This window comes from Lactuca serriola, chromosome 6 (assembly GCF_051521515.1).
Source record: "Lactuca serriola cultivar US96UC23 chromosome 6, Lser_US96UC23_V15, whole genome shotgun sequence".
In the NCBI taxonomy this organism is placed as follows: Eukaryota; Viridiplantae; Streptophyta; class Magnoliopsida; order Asterales; family Asteraceae; genus Lactuca; species Lactuca serriola.
The window spans coordinates 191,092,067-191,112,121 of NC_136413.1; the positions used below are offsets into that span (position 1 = coordinate 191,092,067).

At 36.8% G+C, this 20,055-nt stretch overlaps 4 protein-coding genes across 4 annotated transcripts; 3 read left to right on the plus strand and 1 right to left on the minus strand.

Annotated features, from left to right (window-relative positions):
- The first annotated feature begins 1,277 nt into the window (after positions 1-1,277).
- LOC145057631 (C2 calcium/lipid-binding plant phosphoribosyltransferase family protein) lies at positions 1,278-4,676 on the plus strand. Its single transcript, XM_079005501.1, has one exon. It carries the CDS (start codon positions 1,507-1,509, stop codon positions 4,591-4,593), a length of 3,087 nt encoding a protein of 1,028 aa, XP_078861627.1. The 5' UTR covers positions 1,278-1,506; the 3' UTR covers positions 4,594-4,676.
- Positions 4,677-11,184: 6,508 nt separating this feature from the next.
- On the plus strand, positions 11,185-12,422 carry LOC145057634 (Thioredoxin superfamily protein). Its single transcript, XM_079005504.1, has 3 exons — positions 11,185-11,548; positions 11,645-11,734; positions 12,192-12,422. The coding sequence occupies exons 1-3, from the start codon at positions 11,261-11,263 to the stop codon at positions 12,273-12,275; spliced, it is 462 nt and encodes a 153-aa protein (XP_078861630.1). The 5' UTR covers positions 11,185-11,260; the 3' UTR covers positions 12,276-12,422.
- Positions 12,423-12,533: 111 nt separating this feature from the next.
- LOC145057633 (Pleckstrin homology (PH) domain superfamily protein) lies at positions 12,534-14,591 on the plus strand. The gene is made up of 2 exons (XM_079005503.1): positions 12,534-13,281; positions 14,134-14,591. Exons 1-2 carry the CDS (start codon positions 12,952-12,954, stop codon positions 14,491-14,493), a joined length of 690 nt encoding a protein of 229 aa, XP_078861629.1. The 5' UTR covers positions 12,534-12,951; the 3' UTR covers positions 14,494-14,591.
- Positions 14,502-17,737, minus strand: PPK1 (putative protein kinase 1). Its single transcript, XM_079005502.1, has 5 exons — positions 17,351-17,737; positions 15,820-16,952; positions 15,503-15,703; positions 15,261-15,422; positions 14,502-15,170 (listed from the first exon to the last, which is right to left on the minus strand). Exons 1-5 carry the CDS (start codon positions 17,505-17,507, stop codon positions 14,625-14,627), a joined length of 2,199 nt encoding a protein of 732 aa, XP_078861628.1. The 5' UTR covers positions 17,508-17,737; the 3' UTR covers positions 14,502-14,624.
- Between the last annotated feature and the right edge of the window lie 2,318 nt (positions 17,738-20,055).

Consider the following 20,055-nt stretch of genomic DNA (forward strand, 5'->3'; position numbering starts at 1 on the left):
TGCAATCGAATGTGGATTTTGTCTATAATAGAAGCTAACTAAAGCTTGAGAGGTGGGGGTGGATTTAGGCTTTCCGTTTGTTTTACAACAATGACCTCACCAGCTTGTAAAAGCTTTGAAATCAGCTTATTAAAAGGGGAAGAAGATGATACATTGGAAATCAAAGAAATTGGGAATAAATATAGGGTTTTCGTCTTTTTTCCAAGCCTATCAATGTTCTTTTCTAACAATCTCCATTTGAGGCAATTCTTGGTTTGGTTTCATTTGAGGCGATTTCGAAAGGTATTATCATCAGGTTTAGTTTCATTAGATGTAGACAGTAGTCCCTAGTATGTTTTTTTTCTATGGGTTTTTTGTTGAAGAAAGAAAGGATTTGCTAGTAGTTTTTTTGGTGGTGCCAGAGATTGAGAGTGTGTGGTCGATGATGTGTGATCGATGAAGGAAAGGGAAATAGTGGTGTCAATATGAAAACAAAATATAGGTGTGGATGTGAATGGTGTTTGATGGTCGTCGATGTTAGTGGTGCTCAATGGTAGTTGCAGATTAAGGCGAAGAACTAATATACCACTATGTAATTATATATATATATTTTTATAAATAGCTTAATAATAAATAAATCAAAAAGAAAATAAATAAGAGTAATATAATATTTTAATGTTCAAAAAGGATGAACAAGCCAACAAAATGAAATTATACGGTTGGTCAAAGCGCAAGAAATAAAAAAGCTAGAAACCAAACACTGAATTTAGGAACCAAATTATATATATATATATATATATATATATATATATATATATATATATATATATATATATATATATATAATTTGTTAAACTATGTAAAAAAATTTTTTTGAAAAAAGTAACTTTCAAATTTTAATAATTTTTTCTAATATATGTGACATTGTTATAAGTCCATAAGATATCAAAGATATAATAATCATTATAACAATCATCATTAATCTTAACATAATTACAACAAAATTTCAGCACAAAATAATTAAGAAATTTGGTTACTAATAAATGGAATTATCACTCAAAATAACTACGCAACTTAAAATGTTAGGAAAATCTTCACCTAAACAACTATATACCTAATACATTCGACATATAACAAAATCAACCCAAAAACCTAGTTAACCCCATTATTATTATATAATATTCGTAAAAAACAACAAGAATAATATGCCTAAAATAAAAAAAATAGTTTGAAAAAAAGAAAGAAGTATATTTGTTCAGAATCGGAGGGAGTATTTGAACAAACATAATCGCTTTCACTTCCTTTCATATCAAACCACAGAATCAAAAAGAGATATACGAAACGATAAATCAAAAACCAGGACCCATCTTCTTCCATGGTAGGCCCCAACCACCACCATCACCACAACACTAACACAACACCGCCTATACCAAACTTCATCCCTTCACCTCTACGTCACTAGTCATTAGTCATTCCCCCAATTCATTCACTTTCTCCTCCAATTCATCAGCCGGCCACCGGAAAACCATGGCCAAGCTAGTAGTACAAGTCATCGACGCCGCCGACCTCATGCCCAAAGACGGCCAAGGCTCTGCAAGCGCTTTTGTTGAGGTCAATTTCGATGGCCAACGCCAGCGTACCCAAACCAAAATCCGAGATCTCAACCCGGCTTGGAATGAGACTCTCGTTTTCAACGTTGAAGATCCCAGAAATCTCCCGTTCTCCACTATCGAGGTTACTGTATATAATGATCGGAACCCCAATCATCAGAAAAACTTTCTTGGTCGTGTTCGGATATCTGGCGACTCTGTGCCTTTGTCGGAGACTGAAGGTTTTGTCCAGAGATACCCACTTGATAAACGTGGATTGTTCTCCAATATACGAGGAGATATCGCTCTTAAAATCTACGCCGTTCATGGTCAGTTTTCTTCAAATCTACCGCCACCGGCACAGCCACCGCCACCGCAACAGCACCACCATGCTCGTCATGAAGATGATTGGAACGATCATTTTAAAAGTACCAAACAGGTCCCTGTAGAAGCAGAAATCAACAACAATCATTTTCCTTTCGAAAACGAGTACAAGGAGTACGACGATAGTGATGCGAAAAAGAAGAAGAATAAAGAGAAACAAAAGGAAGTCAGAACTTTTTTCTCCGTCGGCACCGGCGGCCACGGAGGCGCGCCACCACCGGTCCCGGCAGCTCCACCCCCGGTCACGGTGGAAAGCAAAAGCAACTTCATGAGAGCTGGACCACCAAACATGATGCATATGCACCAGCAGTTCCCGGGACAAAAACCACCATCGAATTTCGGATTAGTGGAGACACGGCCGCCGGTGGCGGCGCGTATGGGGTACCGTGGAGCTGACAAGACGGCGACAACCTACGATCTGGTGGAGCAGATGCATTTCTTGTATGTAAACGTCGTTAAAGCCAGAGACCTCCCGTCGATGGACGTCACCGGCAGCCTCGACCCATACGTGGAAGTGAAGCTCGGAAACTACAAAGGCGTCACAAAACACCATGAGAAGAATCACCACCCTGTCTGGAACCAGGTTTTCGCATTTTCCAAAGAACGATTACAATCCACCATTCTCGAATTGGTAGTGAAGGATAAAGATTTAATTACAAAAGACGATTTCGTCGGAAAAATCAGATTCGATATAGTCGATGTTCCAACTCGAGTCCCGCCGGATAGTCCTTTAGCTCCTCAATGGTACAGACTGGAAGACAAAAACGGTGTAAAAGTCAGGGGAGAAATCATGCTCGCCGTCTGGATGGGAACTCAGGCCGACGAAGCCTTCCCCGGAGCATGGCACTCCGATGCTCATGGCATTAGTCATCACAACCTTGCAAACACGCGATCGAATGTCTATTTCTCTCCAAAATTATTCTACCTAAGAATTCACGTCATCGACGCTCAAGATCTCATCCCTGTGGACCGGAGTCGGCACCCTGAGTTTTACGTCAAGATAAACCTCGGAAGCCAGATGCGAACCACCAGAATTTCACAAATCAGAAGCTTGAATCCCTCATGGCAGGAGGAGTTAATGCTCGTCGCCTCTGAACCATTCGACGAGTTTCTTATAATCAGCGTTGAGGATCGAATTGGGCCAGGAAAAGACGTTTGTGTCGGCAGGACAAATGTCCCCGTTCGTAGAATCCCACAAAGAATCGATTACAGAAAAGCTCTGGAACCTGTGTGGATTGACCTCGGGAGACCCACCCACTGGGACGATGATTCCGAGAAGAAGAAAGAGGTCAAGTTCGCAAGTAAGATTCAGCTCAAATTATGTTTAGACGCTGGATATCATGTTCTCGATGAATCCACCCATTTCAGCAGTGATCTACAGCCGTCTTCCAAGTTTTTAAGGAAACAAAGCATCGGAATCCTCGAACTCGGAATCCTAAGTGCACAGAATCTCCTTCCTATGAAGATTCGAGAGGGTCGTATGACCGACGCTTATTGTGTCGCTAAATATGGTAACAAATGGGTTCGAACCCGTACACTTCTCAACACACTAACGCCTCGCTGGAACGAACAGTACACCTGGGAAGTTTACGACCCGTGTACAGTCATCACCGTAGCCGTCTTTGACAACTGCCACATCAGCGACAAAGACGAGTCACGCGACCAACGAATCGGGAAAGTTAGAATTCGGTTATCCACTTTGGAAACGGATCGAATCTACACGCATTACTACCCGTTGTTGGTCCTAACACCCAATGGGTTAAAAAAACACGGTGAGCTCCACTTGGCAATCCGGTTCACCTGCATGGCATGGGTGAACATGGTCGCCCAGTATGGGCGACCACTGCTCCCCAAAATGCATTATGTTCAACCGATTTCCGTTAAACACATCGACTGGTTAAGACACCAAGCGATGATGATAGTGGCGACTCGGCTCGCAAGAGCTGAACCGCCACTAAAAAGAGAAAACGTCGAGTATATGCTCGACGTTGATTACCATATGTGGAGTTTACGGAGGAGCAAGGCGAATTTTAACCGGATTATGTCACTTTTGTCGGGAGTCACCGCAGTATTCCGTTGGTTGGATGGGATTTGTCAATGGCGGAATCCGTTGACCACCATTTTGGTACACGTTTTGTTTGTGATTCTTGTGTGCTACCCGGAATTGATACTTCCGACGGTGTTTCTTTACCTTTTTGTGATCGGACTTTGGAATTACCGATTCCGGCCACGGAATCCACCGCATATGGATGCGCGGATATCGCAGGCAGAGGTGGTGCATCCTGATGAATTGGATGAGGAATTTGACCCGTTTCCAACTTCACGGCCGAATGATATTGTGAGGATGAGGTATGATCGGATGAGAAGTGTTGCCGGAAGAGTTCAAACGGTGATTGGGGATATGGCGACACAAGGGGAGAGGGCTATGGCGTTGCTGAGCTGGCGAGATTCTAGGGCTACCGCGATCTTTATAATAATTGCTTTGGTGTGGGCGGTGTTTTTGTATGTGACGCCGTTTCAGGTGGTGGCGGTTCTGTTTGGACTTTACTGGCTCCGGCATCCGAGGTTTAGGAACAGGATGCCGTCGGTGCCATTTAACTTTTTCAGGAGATTGCCTTCCAAGTCTGATTTGCTTCTCTAATCGTATATTTGATTATGTTTATATAATTCGATGGAATAAATGCAATAAATGATATAAAATCATTCATTCTTTTTGGTGATTAACGAAGCATGTTATTTTATCTTATGAAGTTCTGTGATCATGATCAATATTAGCATAATTTTAGTGATTGAATTGGTAAATGACAAATGAATGCATACAATACATGTAACACCAAACCCTGTTTTTGCTTTGGACGAACATAAAGACATCCCATTTGCGTAGAGTCCATTTTGCTTTGAAAGGGATCTCTTTAAATTGGATTTAGTGTTGTATTTTTCCATTTGTTGTCCCTTAACCCAACCTATATCGTTTTTATTTTGTTTTCTTCTGGTTAAAAAAAAAAATGTAAATTGACCTGATTAATAGGAAAAAAAAGTGGTATGGGGCTGGGGCTAGTGTTAAGTGTTAAGTCTGTTATCCTACATTTTTGCATTAATATCGACGGCCTCCATATCGGGTAAACAATAAATGTCCGATGGCTTTATGTTCCTTCTGAGTTCTGACAATGGCTTGCCGATTTTGGGTTCAGTGGGTCAAGTCCATTATGACCATGTGGCATGGATCACTTGAACGGTTTAGCCTGTTGGAATGTTTTTCTAGCAAAAAGTACATAATGTTTTGAATTTGTTTTGTAGAATGGTTTTTAACTTCTTTTTATTCATTATGAGTTTAGTTTACATTTTACAACACAAAGTGAGTCTATGGAATTATCTAAAATTCTAAAATAATACTATAAGATAAACATAAGAAAGGGTTTAATCCCAAATAACATATTTGTAGTCCTAGGTTGGCGGTCCTGGGTTGTGTGGATTGTGCGGTAGTACGGGGCTACCGTCTCCAATTGAAATTTTCTTTTAATACCAAGTTTTACAAAAAAAAGAAAATACAAAAATAATCATATTAACTATAAGTATAATTGCAATTGATACCAATATAAAGAGATTTTTATATCTACCCTGCTACCGAGAAAGCATGAGTTTGAGAAGATTTTGAATAAAAAAATAATAAAACAAGAAATTAAGAAAAAAAATATTTTGACAAAAGTGACATTGAATTATCAAAAATAGTACATGAACTTTTACTTTAATAATCATTTAAGATGTGATATTTTTTGTACATAAATAATCAAGTTATTTGTTTACTGGACCAAAGGTTTGAGCAATGCAATCAATATGAAAACATGTTAGTTTTATCAGTAGAAAAGTTGAAGTCACTAAATATCAATGAACTAAAAACAAGCAACAAAAATCTTTATAAAAGGTTACAATTGCCATATCTCATATTGTATTCAACAAATTGAAATTGTTACAAAATATTTACCAACAAATATAGTACAACTAATGCAAAATTAAATTTCTTTAAAAAGATAAAAACTTATATAGCTTTTGTGTATCATACAAAATTTTGTTGATTGCTCTCAATAGTGATGCATTAGCGGAAAGACTTTTTCAAAACTAAATCTTTTAAAATCTTATTTGTGATCTACATGAGATTAAATATTTTGACTTTGATTTTGAATGAGAAATGTTTTCTTGAAAATAATTATTATCAAAGAATAATCGATGATTTTTTTTAAATGTTAAAAGATCGATAATTAAAAAATAATAAAGTGTTGGTTCTTTATTTATTTTTTGTTTTTGTTGTTTCAATTTATTACTAATCAATAAAAGCATGCATATAATGGAATGTATGATATGTTGGTTATAAATTTTAAGTTTAAAATTTAACAGCAGAGAATTTAGTTAATAATAATAATAATAATAATAATAATAATAATAATAATAATAATAATAATGAGGCTTCAATTTAATTTCCGCACAAAGCCTACGAAGTGTTAGGGTCGAACATGTGTAGTAAATACTAACACCAACGTAAGAAAGATACATAATATACTATAACACTCCCTCAACTTAAGATGATATAGGAGAAACCAACTTGAGTTTGATAGAAGAGACTATCGAAGTTGAACCCCCTTCACTCATGATAAAATCCTATTTTAACCCAAATTTAAAAGATGGAGATCAAAGAAGATACAACTTTGATGCTTTATGGAGGTAATAAGTAATTGTTAATATAAGCTCTAATTCTTTGAAAATAGTGTACTTTTCCCAAAATTCACCTTAGATATTGTCCAACGGGTCTAGAACAAAGACTGCAGCAAATGAAGTTAAAATGGTAATTCCCGTTTAAGTTAAACTTAACCACATTTTCCGTAACTGATCAACATGCAAACTAAACATGTTTGTTTATGGAGGTAATAAGTAATTGTTAATATAAGCTCTAATTCTTTGAAAATAGTGTACTTTTCCCAAAATTCACCTTAGATATTGTCCAACGGGTCTAGAACAAAGACTGCAGCAAATGAAGTTAAAATGGTAATTCCCGTTTAAGTTAAACTTAACCACATTTTCCGTAACTGATCAACATGCAAACTAAACATGTTTGTTTAAGAGTGGACTGTGCAACTAAATCATATATATATATATATATATATATATATATATATATATATATATATAATACCGATGCTCTCACTCTATGGATACTTGTATTATCTGCTCGAGACGCGTCCTATACAGTCCTTTGTCATTTTTGTCATAACTTTCATGTTTTAAGTCATATTAAGTCGACTATTTTTTATTTAAATCGTTTTAGTCTTAGGTTCAAACCAAACTAACTTAAACATTTAAATCTTGCGCCGAAATAGGACATGTACTGCCAAATAGTATGCTACTTAGAACATAAATAACATTCTACTTTCAACTTCCGCCAACATAACTTGCATGTTACTATTACATCATACCATATATGTTTTATAGTGCATACATCCACCTTAAACTTATCTAACAGTTTAAAAAGTTACATACGAAGTTTATGGGTATCACACCAAGCGATATCAAAAAAAAAAAAAAAAAATCAAACGGTAGTGAGGGCTTAACTATGTATCTAAGAATTGTTATGGTGTAATAATATGATGAGTTTTGAGCATTACATCAATCATATGGTGCACATACAACCCTAAAGCTTTGGATCTAGGTTTTCTCTAATTATACATGCAATAATAATCATCAAAAGCTATAACCCTAAACTAGCATGATATTTTCGAAATTAATACCTAATACAAAGTTAGATGATTACCTTTCTAGTAGCTTGCTTGATCTTCAACCTTTGAGAACTTAGCACCTCAAATGTGATGCCTCTAATAGATCACAAACACCAAGAGCAAGTTAAAGGAATATAAGAGAGAGGTTATGAATCACAAAATTCGGTTGGTACTCTTCTTAGGGTTCAAGTGGCTGAATTCTAGAGTCCCAAGGGTTCCTGATATAGCTGACCTACTAGGGTTTCAGTCAAAACCCTAATCTGATTGCTTAAGCCCTAAACAGTACACATGATCCTTCCAGAAGGCCCCTATGGACGATTTCTATGTGGGCTTCCACATAAATTTCATCCACCTCCTTTCTTTAGGAGTCCACAGCCCATCTTGTAATTATCTTATAATTACAATATCAGTCCCCTTAATTTAATTAATCTCTTTTGATCACCAAATTAATTATAAATTAATTCTTGACCAGTATTAATTAAATAATATAATTTCTCAATTAATATATCATTCTTATAATATATTAATAAATCACAATTAACCTCTTTCTCTATAACTCATCTAGTCAAGTTGTTATGGTGAAGGCAAACTCAAAATGATCATGCTACTATCGGGTCAAATACATACCAAATATAGTTATGGGCTTAGACTTCTAATCCAACATAATAATCATTAGTGATATAAAGCGGCTCTCTTTTGATTATATTTATTAGTGAAATAAATTATTGTTTTATTCTATTACGCCGCTAACGTGATTTCGAATCTGGTAAAACATTATCCAACCCTATGCCACATCTATAAGAAATCCAAAGTGGCAAAGTTGTCCATGTGTAATGTGTGCCCTCAATGGGATCCTAATGGTTATAAGTGAAACTTCACATAAGAGGGTTCATGGTTCAAACCATAGCACACCCACAGTGTTACTAGTGTTGTACAGTTAATCTTTTACGTAAGTCTTGTGACGGGTTAACATAAATCATTCAGACGGTGCAGTTTATTACTGTTTTACATGTGTCCTTTTTTGTAAAAAAAAATAATATTATGATTATAATAACTATTTCTACTTATTATTAAAACAAATGATTATGTTATTTTTTTATGATGAAGTGTTGAAATTGTAAATAAGATAAAAACCCATTTGCATTTGGGTTTTCAAGGGTTGGTTGTTGTTGGGTCTTTCTGGTTGATTGTTCTCATTATATTTATCCTTTTTATTAATTTATATCATCTTCACAAACAAAACCTTAATTTCATTGATTCTATAATTATTACAATAATCACACTATTGAATTTTATAAAAATCTACATGGACGCCAAATAGACATTATATGTACACATTTTGTCATATTGGATGTCGTATGAGATGTCACGTAGGGGTGTGTATGGGGTGGTTTGATTCGGTTCTTGGTCAAAACCGAACCATAACCATTAGAATTGGTGAATGTATTTCGATAACCATTAGGTAGCAGCAAATATTGGTTTTGGTTAACGGTTTTAATCGGTTAATGGTTAATATCGGTTAACCAAAATGGTCTAAGATGACATAAGTCTACCGTTATAAAAAATAAATGATTGTATTATACTATTATTGTATATACCTATATATATAATTGTATTGATAGAATATTACTTATCCTATCTAACTCCAAATAATTATCCTTCAAATTTTCAATTTTCAATATAATTACATATCATATATTTAATATTATATTATATTAAAACATTATTAATATTATTGGCTCGATTTGGTTTATAATGGTTCGATTTTTAATTGAAATCACAACCGAACCATATGTAGTTTGTTAACAAAGATTAGAAATTGAACCGTATATTTTAGTAATGGTTTGGTTTAAACGGTTCGATGATATCGGTTAATTTGGTTATGGTTCGGTTTTTCGGTTAATATGTTCACCCCTAAATTGTCACCTATTGTTTTATCCAACTGAAATCGATAATTATGAAAGACAAACTAACAATTACTAAAATCTATTTTATAACATTAATTCGTTAAAATATACATAAAACTTGACAATTACTAAAGACAATTTGCAACATAACCGGTTAAAATATACATAAAGCTCAATAGCAATTCGAGTTAAACTCAAACCCTAACCTAGTATATATTTGGGGTCGCATTTGTTTTCTAATTTTCAACTTGAAAAGACAAAATTGCAAGAATGGTCCCTGTGATTAGGTGGAAATTGCCATTTTGAGCCAAAAACGTTTGGACTAGCACTTATGGTCCAAAGGTTTTTATTTTCTTGCCATTTTGGTCCAATTTACTTTAAACTTTTTTGTTATGTCGATTTTGCCCTTGGTTTTTTTCTTTTCCAGTTTTATTTATTTATTTAAATTCTTTAATATTTAAAAGAAAAATAAAAAAATACCTCTCTTTCTCTCTCTCTCCTGATCACCAGAAAAACCCAACAACAACCGAATTTGTTGCCTTCTTCAGCCCAACCTCTCATCTTCCTTCCATTTTAATGGCAGACTGACCCAATAACCACCAAACTGCCACTATGGCCAGCTGAAGCAAGCCTCCGATCGATTGCAAACAGGACTGTCGGCACTGTTCATCGGAGAAGAAGAACCGACGATAACCACCTGTTTCCCTTCTGTATTCATCTCTTTTCGACCCTCAAGCATCTTCCAGTCATTCTTCCTTATTCCTCCATCGATCTCAGTAACCATTTTTCTTTTCTGTTCAGAACACACCATTTTCATCTTCTTTGAATGTGATCCTGAGTTCCTTTTCAGTGTGTGTATTTAACCCATATCTTAAAGTTTGATTATGGAGCAGGTTCTGTAGGTGCCACCTCTGATACCAATGATGATTATGAATCAGAAGTAGGGGCAAGATTAGTTTTCAACTAAGCTTCTTCCAAGATCAGTTTGCAACCCAATTTAACTCCTAATCAGACAGATCTAGCCTCGTCCCCCCCCCCCCCCCCCAATTTCCTTTAATTCATGTTCAAGCAAAGTCGATTCATCAACAATACAAGGTATCTTATCAGATTCAAGCCTTAATCCTTCTGTTCAAGTTTCGAGCTTTAACAGGAAGCTCCAGCAATTGAGGAATAAGGGAGGTCTTGGGAGATTGAAGGTGGCGTTGGGCGGTGGTGCTTGTGTGGGTGGTATAGGGTGATGAACAGGAGAGAGAGGGAGAGAGATTTTTTTTTATTTTTTATATTTTTTTAGTTAGAAAATAATTAAATAACAAAAAGAAAAGAAAAAAACAAATGGAAAAGGGCAAATTTGTCATTTTCAGAATTTTTAAATTGTTTTGGACAAAAAATGCAACAAAATGAAAAATTTTGGACTATTTGTGCTAGTCCAAACCTGTTTAGCCCAAAATAGCATTTTTGGACATACCACAAGGACCATTCTTGCAATTTTGTCACTTGAAAAAAAAAAGTTGTGGGTACAAAACGAGCATATGCAAAAATTGGGGGGCATTGAGACTTTTTTAGAGTTTCGTTTTTGACAGTTTTTTCTCCTATCAACAGCATTGGAAAATTGGGCGTTTTCACGAGGGAAGAAAATATGGCCGCCGCGGCGATTGCACTGTTACCAGCAAGACAAACATTACCGGCGACCATGATGAACTTTACTCGCAGGCTGAATGTCAAATCCGGGAGCCCCGCCATCTTTTCTGTTACCTCCTGCAGTTACTCTTCCTCCTCCTCCGAATCCGCATCAAGAAAGCAGCTGATACTTTACTCCAAGCCTGGCTGCTGTTTGTGCGATGGCCTCAAAGAAAAGCTTCATTCCGCCTTCTCTCTTTCTTCTCCTTCACCTGATTCCTACTCCCTCCATGACGTCGAGTTGCAGGTAGGTACCTGGTACCATACCTCTTTCTCACTTCCCCCATGATTGTCGTTTCAATAATCCTTAAGCTACGTCTTACCACTTATGATCGTGTATCAGATTAGGGATATAACTAGCAATCCTGAATGGGAAAGAGCATATCAGTATGAGATCCCGGTCTTGGCAAGACTCCGTTCTGATGGCACCGAGGTTAGTCAATTTGTGCCCTAATTAAATACAAAGATACCCCACCTTTAACAGGCTAAGTTTTCAGCTTCTGAATTGATACATCTTCGATTACAAGTAGTCGTTTATGTTTTAATTAAACGCATATAAGGGTTTTCTATTAAAACAGGTTCTTCAAAAGGATTCATGGATATATTTGCACTGATAAATGAAGAAGATTAGTAGTTTAAGATGTTACCAAAGATAATGCTAACAACTTAAGGCAAATCAGGCATTCAGGGTAGGAATAGCATAATCAGATCATGAACAACTTTAGTTTTGCATTAGAACAGATTTGAAATTGATACATTGATACTCAAACAGTGTATCAGACACATTGTAGCTCTAATTGTAGGTTGCACAACTCATAGATGAAGAAGATGAAGTTGGATTTTGTATCAGACTTAGAAATTTGTGGTTGATAAAGTTTGTGTTGTTGCAGGAAATAATTCCTAGATTTTCTCCTCGTGCTGCAGTCGACCACATCCAAACGAAATTGGCAGCTGCTTTGAGTAAAGACAATTAGATAGTAGATGTTGTTATGCTTCCAAGTTCCATCTCATTTTATAAAAATAATGAGAATACACAAATGTCAAAAATATTGATCACTCATCATATTATCATCTTTTTATCAACTCATTGGTCGTAATCATACCATAAAATGACTTTTGTATCCCTGTCTACTTTACATTCAAGTTTCAAACTCAACCGATGAAATTCACCGCATGTTGTTTGTGTTTTTTGGTAGATGCCTCCACAAGTGTTTGAGTCTTAGCATTGGGCTTCTTGTGGTTGTTGTGTACATGATTCACATTGCTTTTGGGGAATATAACATTATAGCGGCGTGAAAAAAAATATAAATTACTTTTATTTCTATAATCTTCACTATATATTCATCTTTTTAGAATTTTCAAAGCTTCAATTAAATATATTTTTAAAAATATAAATACTATTTTTGTTATAATTATATTTTAAGATTTGCATAGATCATATATAATTTTTTAAAACTATTAACGAGGAAGGAGAAAATTAAAGATTGGTTTAGGACCACGAATAAATATGAGAAATACATTAATAGCGATGGTGGATATAACCTATCCTTATCCTTAGATTAACTGTTAATTCGCCTAAATAACCGCACACCATTTCTCTTTCTATTCTCTCTCCGGCCAACCAACATCCATGATCCATCCACCATTGCCATGTCCCCGCCACAAACCATGCCTCCTCCTCCTTCTTCCGCCATCAACAACCACCATGTTCATCCTCATGTTGCAGAGCCACCAGCAAATCCAATGGTAGGCACAAGGGTGGCAGGGATATTGCTTAAATGGATAAACTGTGGGAAACGTTGGCGACCAAGATGGTTTCTGTTACAAGATGGTGTGCTTTCCTACTACAAGATTCATTGCCCCATTGCCACCAAAGAACCCGATAAAGAATGCCGGATCATTGGTACTTCTTCTCATAATCACAATCCCCGCCATGTTAATCCTCACCACCGCAAGCCGCTTGGTGAACTTCATCTCAAGGTTTTATCATATTTTTACCATTCCATTGCATGATTGTGTGGATTTGATCATATATTCATTCTTTTGTCGAAAAATTTAACTTTTGGTTGTTATGTACAAAAATTAAGGTGTAGAATTCGTTATGCCTCTCAAAACGACGTAGTTTCGAGCACGTATAGCTAGGGCTGTGCATGGGTCGGTTTTGGACCCAAACCCAACCAACCCAACCCATAAATGGTCGGTTTTGGTTTTTAGAACCCAATAGGATCGGTTTCTGGCCAGTTCGGTTTCTCGGGTTCTGAGGTCGGTTTGGGCGGTTTTCTGGTTTCTTGGGTTCAACCCATACACTCACGGGTTCTGGGTTTTAACCCATGGGTTTTGGGTTTTAACCCATTTTCCATAAATGAAGCAACAAGCTAGATACTTCAAAAAATAACAAATTGAAGTTAAGTCAAAAAAACATGAGTCTTACAACAAATAGTCTATTACAAGTTACACTTAAAGCCTGAAATAGTCTATTACAACTAAAACACAATCAAGTATGGGTGGTTTCTCGGGTTGGATGGGTCGGTTTCTTGGGACGGTTTGTCGGTTTTAAGTATGGGTCGGTTTCTCGGTTTGGATGAGTCGGTTTCTGGTTAAAAACTGAAACCAAACCCGATTTTTCGGTTTCTAAAAATATCAAACCCAAACCGTCGGTTTTGGTTTTGTCGGTTTCTCGGTTTTTTGGTTTGGGTTTGCTCACCCCTACGTATAGCTCACTTCACTAATGTGCACATGTGGTTTTATTGGGATTATAAAACTTACCTGTAGATACATAATAGCCAAATATTTGTTAAATACATAAGATATTTATACTGTTCCCTTGTGTAGGTATCATCTATTTGTGAAAGTAGATCGGATGATAGACGATTTTCGATATTTACGGGAACAAAAGGGATGCACTTGAAAGCGCACACACGGGAAGATCAAATGGAATGGATGGAAGCTTTAAAGGCAGTGAAGCGGATGTTCCCACGAATGTCTAATAGCGAATTGTTGAACCCTATAACCAGTGTTACAACAGTCTCTACAGAAAAGCTAAGAGCACGACTATTGCAAGAAGGTGTAAACGAGACGATCATTCAAGATGCCGAGAGGATTATGAGGAACGAGTTTTTAACAATGCAAGATCAACTCGCACTTGTTCGGAAAAAAGTCGGACTTCTCATTGAAACTTTAGATATGTCATAGAGTATGTATTATCATAATTCAAATTCATATATATATTTTTTTGAGAAAACTTTTTATCACAAACCTAAAACATCAATTGTTTCTTAATACAAAATCAACACAAAAAATACAAACTTTTACATACATATCAACTAATTAGATTCCGGTTTACCTAACAACTCCTTCAATTGAATACAAAGCCTCGACATTTCATCAAGCAACTTACATTTTTCATCAACCGATCCCAAACCGACCGGGTCCGTCACCAGTTCTTGAAGCCTCGAACACATCAACATCGCATTCCGATCCTCACGACAGGAATCGGAAACCAACTGAATAAGATTCCGGTCGGACACCGGAACCGGAATCGGGGGGACAAGGAAAGGGTGCTGAAGGAGTTGAGGGATAGTCCATCTTTGTTTGCGGTCCCACGCGAGGCATTTCTTGATTAGGTCAAGAAGCCATGGATTTGGGGGAGGTGGTTGGTAATGGATTTCATGATTTGGATCGGTTATGACTTTGAATTTTGCCCAAAATGTTGTGTAATCAGCAAATGGTGTTTTTCCATATACCATTTGGTAAAGTATACATCCGAGTGACCAAATGTCTGAGGGTCTACCGCATTTTATGGTGTTCCCATTTGCATCTGTTTCATTGCACATGAATGCTTCAGGGGACATGTAACTTAGTGTCCCCACCTTATATACATAAAAACAGGGTTAATGTCTGTCATATTTAGTTTACTTGACTAATTAAGTAAAAAAGAAAGAGAGAGATGATTGAGTAACCTGAGAATCGCGTTGAATGTTTGTGGTGTCACTTAAAATAGCTTTTGCAATACCAAAATCTATAAGTTTGAGAGAGCCTCTCACAAGGAGAAAATTGGCTGGCTTCAAGTCTGAGTGCACAATGCGTTCCTCATGAATGGTTTTAACAGCTAAAAGTATTTGCTGCAAATACCAATGTACTTTTATTCATTTGTAAGATATTGAAAAATGTAAAAACTGGAAAATGAGGGATTGATAGAAACCTGCCAATAAAAACGAAGCCAGTTCTCATCAATGGTGGAGCTGGAAGTGTCAAGTTCCCTCCATTTGTGTGAAAGCATGTGAGCTAAATCTATTTCACCATATTCAAGTACCATGTATATACACCCATCTTCCTTCACTCTTCCATCTTTATTGCTCATACAACCACTCATCACTTCCTTCAGCAAAGCCTTATCTGTCACCTAAGAAGAAGATTGAATGTTAGAAGCAGTCAAGACTCAAGACTGAATGAATGAATGAGGGTAAATGACGGTTTTACCCTTCTGTATGGAAATGATGCTACAATAAAATCACGTACCTCATAATCAATGAGTTGGATAATATGGTCCTTTCCTTTGAGTTTGTTTAAATATTCGATTTCCTGACAGAACCCATATGCAGTTGCATAGTCACGACCTTTAAGCTTTATCTTTTTCAATGCATAGATTGTACAATCTTGAGAAATTACTTTATGGACCTCACTGCTTCCTCCACTTCCTATCTTTCCAAGCCTTTGATAGAGTTTTCCATTAACCTTAAAAAACAAATCCGGATCATAATTTCGCTTACGAGGTGCTGAAGCATCTTTCTTTGAAGAAGGCTTTTCCTGCTTTCCAGACTTCAAAGATGCTGATTTCACATCATTCTTTAAATCAATAGCATCAACTGAAAGTGGGTCCCCCTTGGTTGACTTGTCAGAAACAGGAGGAGGATCTTTAAGCATGCTAGAAGAAGAAGAAGATGATCCTGTTTCTTTACCTTGCTGATTTCTAGGAAGCTCACATTTGTTTTCAGGATAGCTGTGTATTGTTGAATTAACCATGGGAGCATGTACTGAATTCACTAGTGTTGTGGCACAACAAGTTGAGCCAAGGTTTGAAGATGAAGTCATGTGGTGTCCAAAGTCACTTTGTAGGAAGTTTCTTTCATCATTAGGCCTTGAAGTAAGATCAGAATCCAAATTATGAACATTCTGGAGATTGGGATCATGATTGAGAACAGCTGGGGCATTTAGTTGATTATTTGTGTCACATTCCATTTCTGTCAATGCAAGTGAACCCATATGAGATCGTGCATCATTTTCCAATGCAAACTGAACCTTCTTTGGAGCATCAACTGGTAGAACTTGTTTGCATTGTAAGCATGGCAAATCAAAAGAATTTTTGTTTTTACAGTCACAGTTGAAACTAGGTTGACATCTCTGAGCATCAACTGATTTAAATTTCCCTTCTTCAGTAGGTGTGCCAGAAATCGAAGGTGGTGTGACTGAAGCAGATTCATGATTATAAGTGGTAAGAGTCGTCATATTCTTGGCCAATGGTTTTGCTGAAACATGATGAGATTCATCCGTTTTGGAATCTAGTATTGGGCTTGAGCTATTTGATGTTTCCTGTCGATGAGCCACTAATCGTCTAGGTTGGAAGTTGTTCAAGTTCATCCGAGGCATCATACCTGCAATGTGAAGAAAACCCTAAGTTGAAGGATCTGCAAATAAAACTCCCAACATAAACCAACAAAGAGAATCCGGACAGATGACACTGAAAACCCTAGGTTGGTGACCCGTTGAAAATTTCCAGCCACTAGGTAACCGCGAATTTGATGTATCAGCCAAGCAACAGAAGGACGAGAAGTGAGTCCTCTATCTCTAAATTAAGTCAAAGGAAACCCTAATTTTTACTAATAAATTAGACCAGCTGCTGAAGCCCTCGAAATTTGGACATGGGTAAAACAAAACCCTAATTTCATAATCTCGTGAGAAGCGAATAACTAAGATTTGAACTGAAACTATAAAATTAAAGAGAAATAGCGAGAGAGAGAGAGAGAGAGAGAGAGAGAGAGAGAGAGATTACGATGGCGTTTGAAGGCGGCTTGTACATTACGGAGGAAGTCAGGGGGAGAAGAGTTGAAGGAAGATGAAGAAGAAGACGTGCTTGCGTTAAATGAACGGTAGAGATTGGGATCATGGTTGTGGTCTGCCGGAAGGTTATCCTCCTCCCTGCTGTCCATGGACGGATTTCACAGGCATTTCTGTTGCATATATTACACAGAATGCGGCCACGAACTGAGACTAATTGAAGTTGAAAGCGGATGCCATCAAAGCTCTATGATGATCCATCGACCATGGCCGAGCAACTCATGAACAACGCCTCCACAAGCGTGTTTGTGTTTGTGTGTGTGTGTGTGTGTGGGAGACTAGAGAGTGAGATTCCAATTTCAAAACATATGTTTGGCGCTCTCACTACGTCTATGATTATTTTTGGGTTAGTCGTATTCGTATATGTCTTTCAATTGTCCATATATAGGTAATGTTTTTTTTTTGTACATATTAAGGTAACTAACTTGTTTTGTTTGTTCACATTTAGGTAATATGACCGGCTATCACCTGTTTTTGCTTATGTGGCATCCACCTGACATATGACTTGAATACGTTGCACCTACTTGGCATGGTGCATATATGGGAAAATGACTTATTAAGGTAACTAACTATTTCAGTTGTCCATATATAGGTAATGTTCTTTTTTTTGTACACATTAAGGTAACTAACTTGTTCTGTTTGTTCACATTTAGGTAATATGACCGGCTATCAACTGTTTTTGCTTATGTGGCATCCACCTGGCATATGACTTGAATACATTGTACCTACGTGGCATGGTGCATATATTGTCTTCATTCGATTACACTATAACTGTGTCATACGATTCCACCCCTAATTCTAAACCCTAGATCGATCGACGATGGCTTCTTCTTCCTCATCTTATTCTTCAAAATGATAAGATGAATTTCAAGCTGATCATCCATGTGATTGTGGTTTATCATCTCGTGTGAAGATTTCAAGAACTCCTGCAACATATTCAACAATATTGATTTACAATCGAGTTTTGACAAACTCTAAATTTTCTTCCTGGGTTGTTAGGAGTTCTTGAAATCTTCACACGAGATGGTAAGCCACAATCACATGGATGATCAGCTTGAAATTCATCTTGTCGTTTTGAAGAATAAGATGAGGAAGAAGAACCAAAACAAGTCATATTCCAGGTGGATGCCACGTAGGTGCAACGTATTCAAGTCATATGCCAGATGGATGCCACATAAGCAAAAACAGTTGATAGCCGGTCATATCACCTAAATGTGAACAAACAGAACAAGTTAGTTACCTTAATGTGTACAAAAAAAAGAACATTACCTATATATAGACAACTGAAATAGTTAGTTACCTTAATAAGTCATTTTCCCATATATGCACCATGCCACGTAGGTGCAACGTATTCAAGTCATATGCCAGGTGGATGTCACATAAGCACAAACAGGTGATAGTCGGTCATATTACCTAAATGTGAACAAACAAAACAAGTTAGTTACCTTAATGTGTACAAAAAAAAAAAGAACATTACCTATATATGGACAATTGAAATAGTTAGTTACCTTAACAAGTCATTTTCCCTTCCCTAGTCTATGCTTCTCTCCAAAGTCCCAATCCACTCAAGTTAATGTTACATCAATTTTCCTTTTTTTTTTTCTTTATCTTTTCCAACCCACAACATACGGAAACCTTATCTTTTTCAACATACTCAATTAAAAAATACAAAAAAAAAGATATAAGTCTTAATTAGCAATAAAGTTAGCTCTAGTCCAAGATACCATTCCTTAAAATGTAAGATTTGTGGCTGGGAGGGGCTAATATTGGCATTTTTGGAATTGTGGGGCGGAGCTACGTACGTTGGGCGTACGAGGTTAAGTCCTAAACCCTAATATTTAGGATTTGGACCCTTCTTATTCTTCATTAACTCTCAAACCTGGTTCCTTTCATCAGCATCCATCCTCTCAAAACGTTTTTGCAAACCCTAATCTACCTTGTGAGCTTGTTTGTATGTTTTCTGCCTTTGAAGAAGAAAGAAGGAAGTATAGACCATCTTGGAGGAGTGAAGCACCTTAGATTCAGAATCACATCATCATTTGACATCACTTGGAGATATAAAGTTCTGAACTTGGTGAAGTTATACTTATATCTTGTTTTGGGCTTGATTTTATGTTCTTTTGGTCCTATAAGCTTGGTATTATGAGTGGAGGTTACTCTAATCCATTTGAGTTGTCCTTTCAGAGGTTTTTGAGCATGTTGAGTCATAAAAATGTAATCTTGGACACTAGTTTCTTCTCATGCATGGCCTAAGTTGTCTTAATGGATTAAGAGGTTAGGATCTTTGGTGTTGGGCACTTAATGGCCATGCAATACCATAAAGTTGGAAACTTTATGGTCAACATCATTTTGGACTTGGACCTGGAAAATGGACTTAAGGGCTTAAGGATTAAGCTCTTAATGAGTTGGTATGTGTAGTTTCGCGAGGGTTATGATCAGAGAATGTTGGGATTTTTAGTTGTCGTCAATGCATTTTAATCGTTGATGATTTTCCGTTCTTGAGTTGGAGTACTTCAAAGGTTTCGAGTTGTATAAGTTGAAGATCAGTGGTCTTGACAAGCTATCGTGAGATTCTGTAATGGTGTATCGTGGTTTCCCGAGTATGTTGCTCTAAAGTGTTGGACTGTAAAATTATTATAA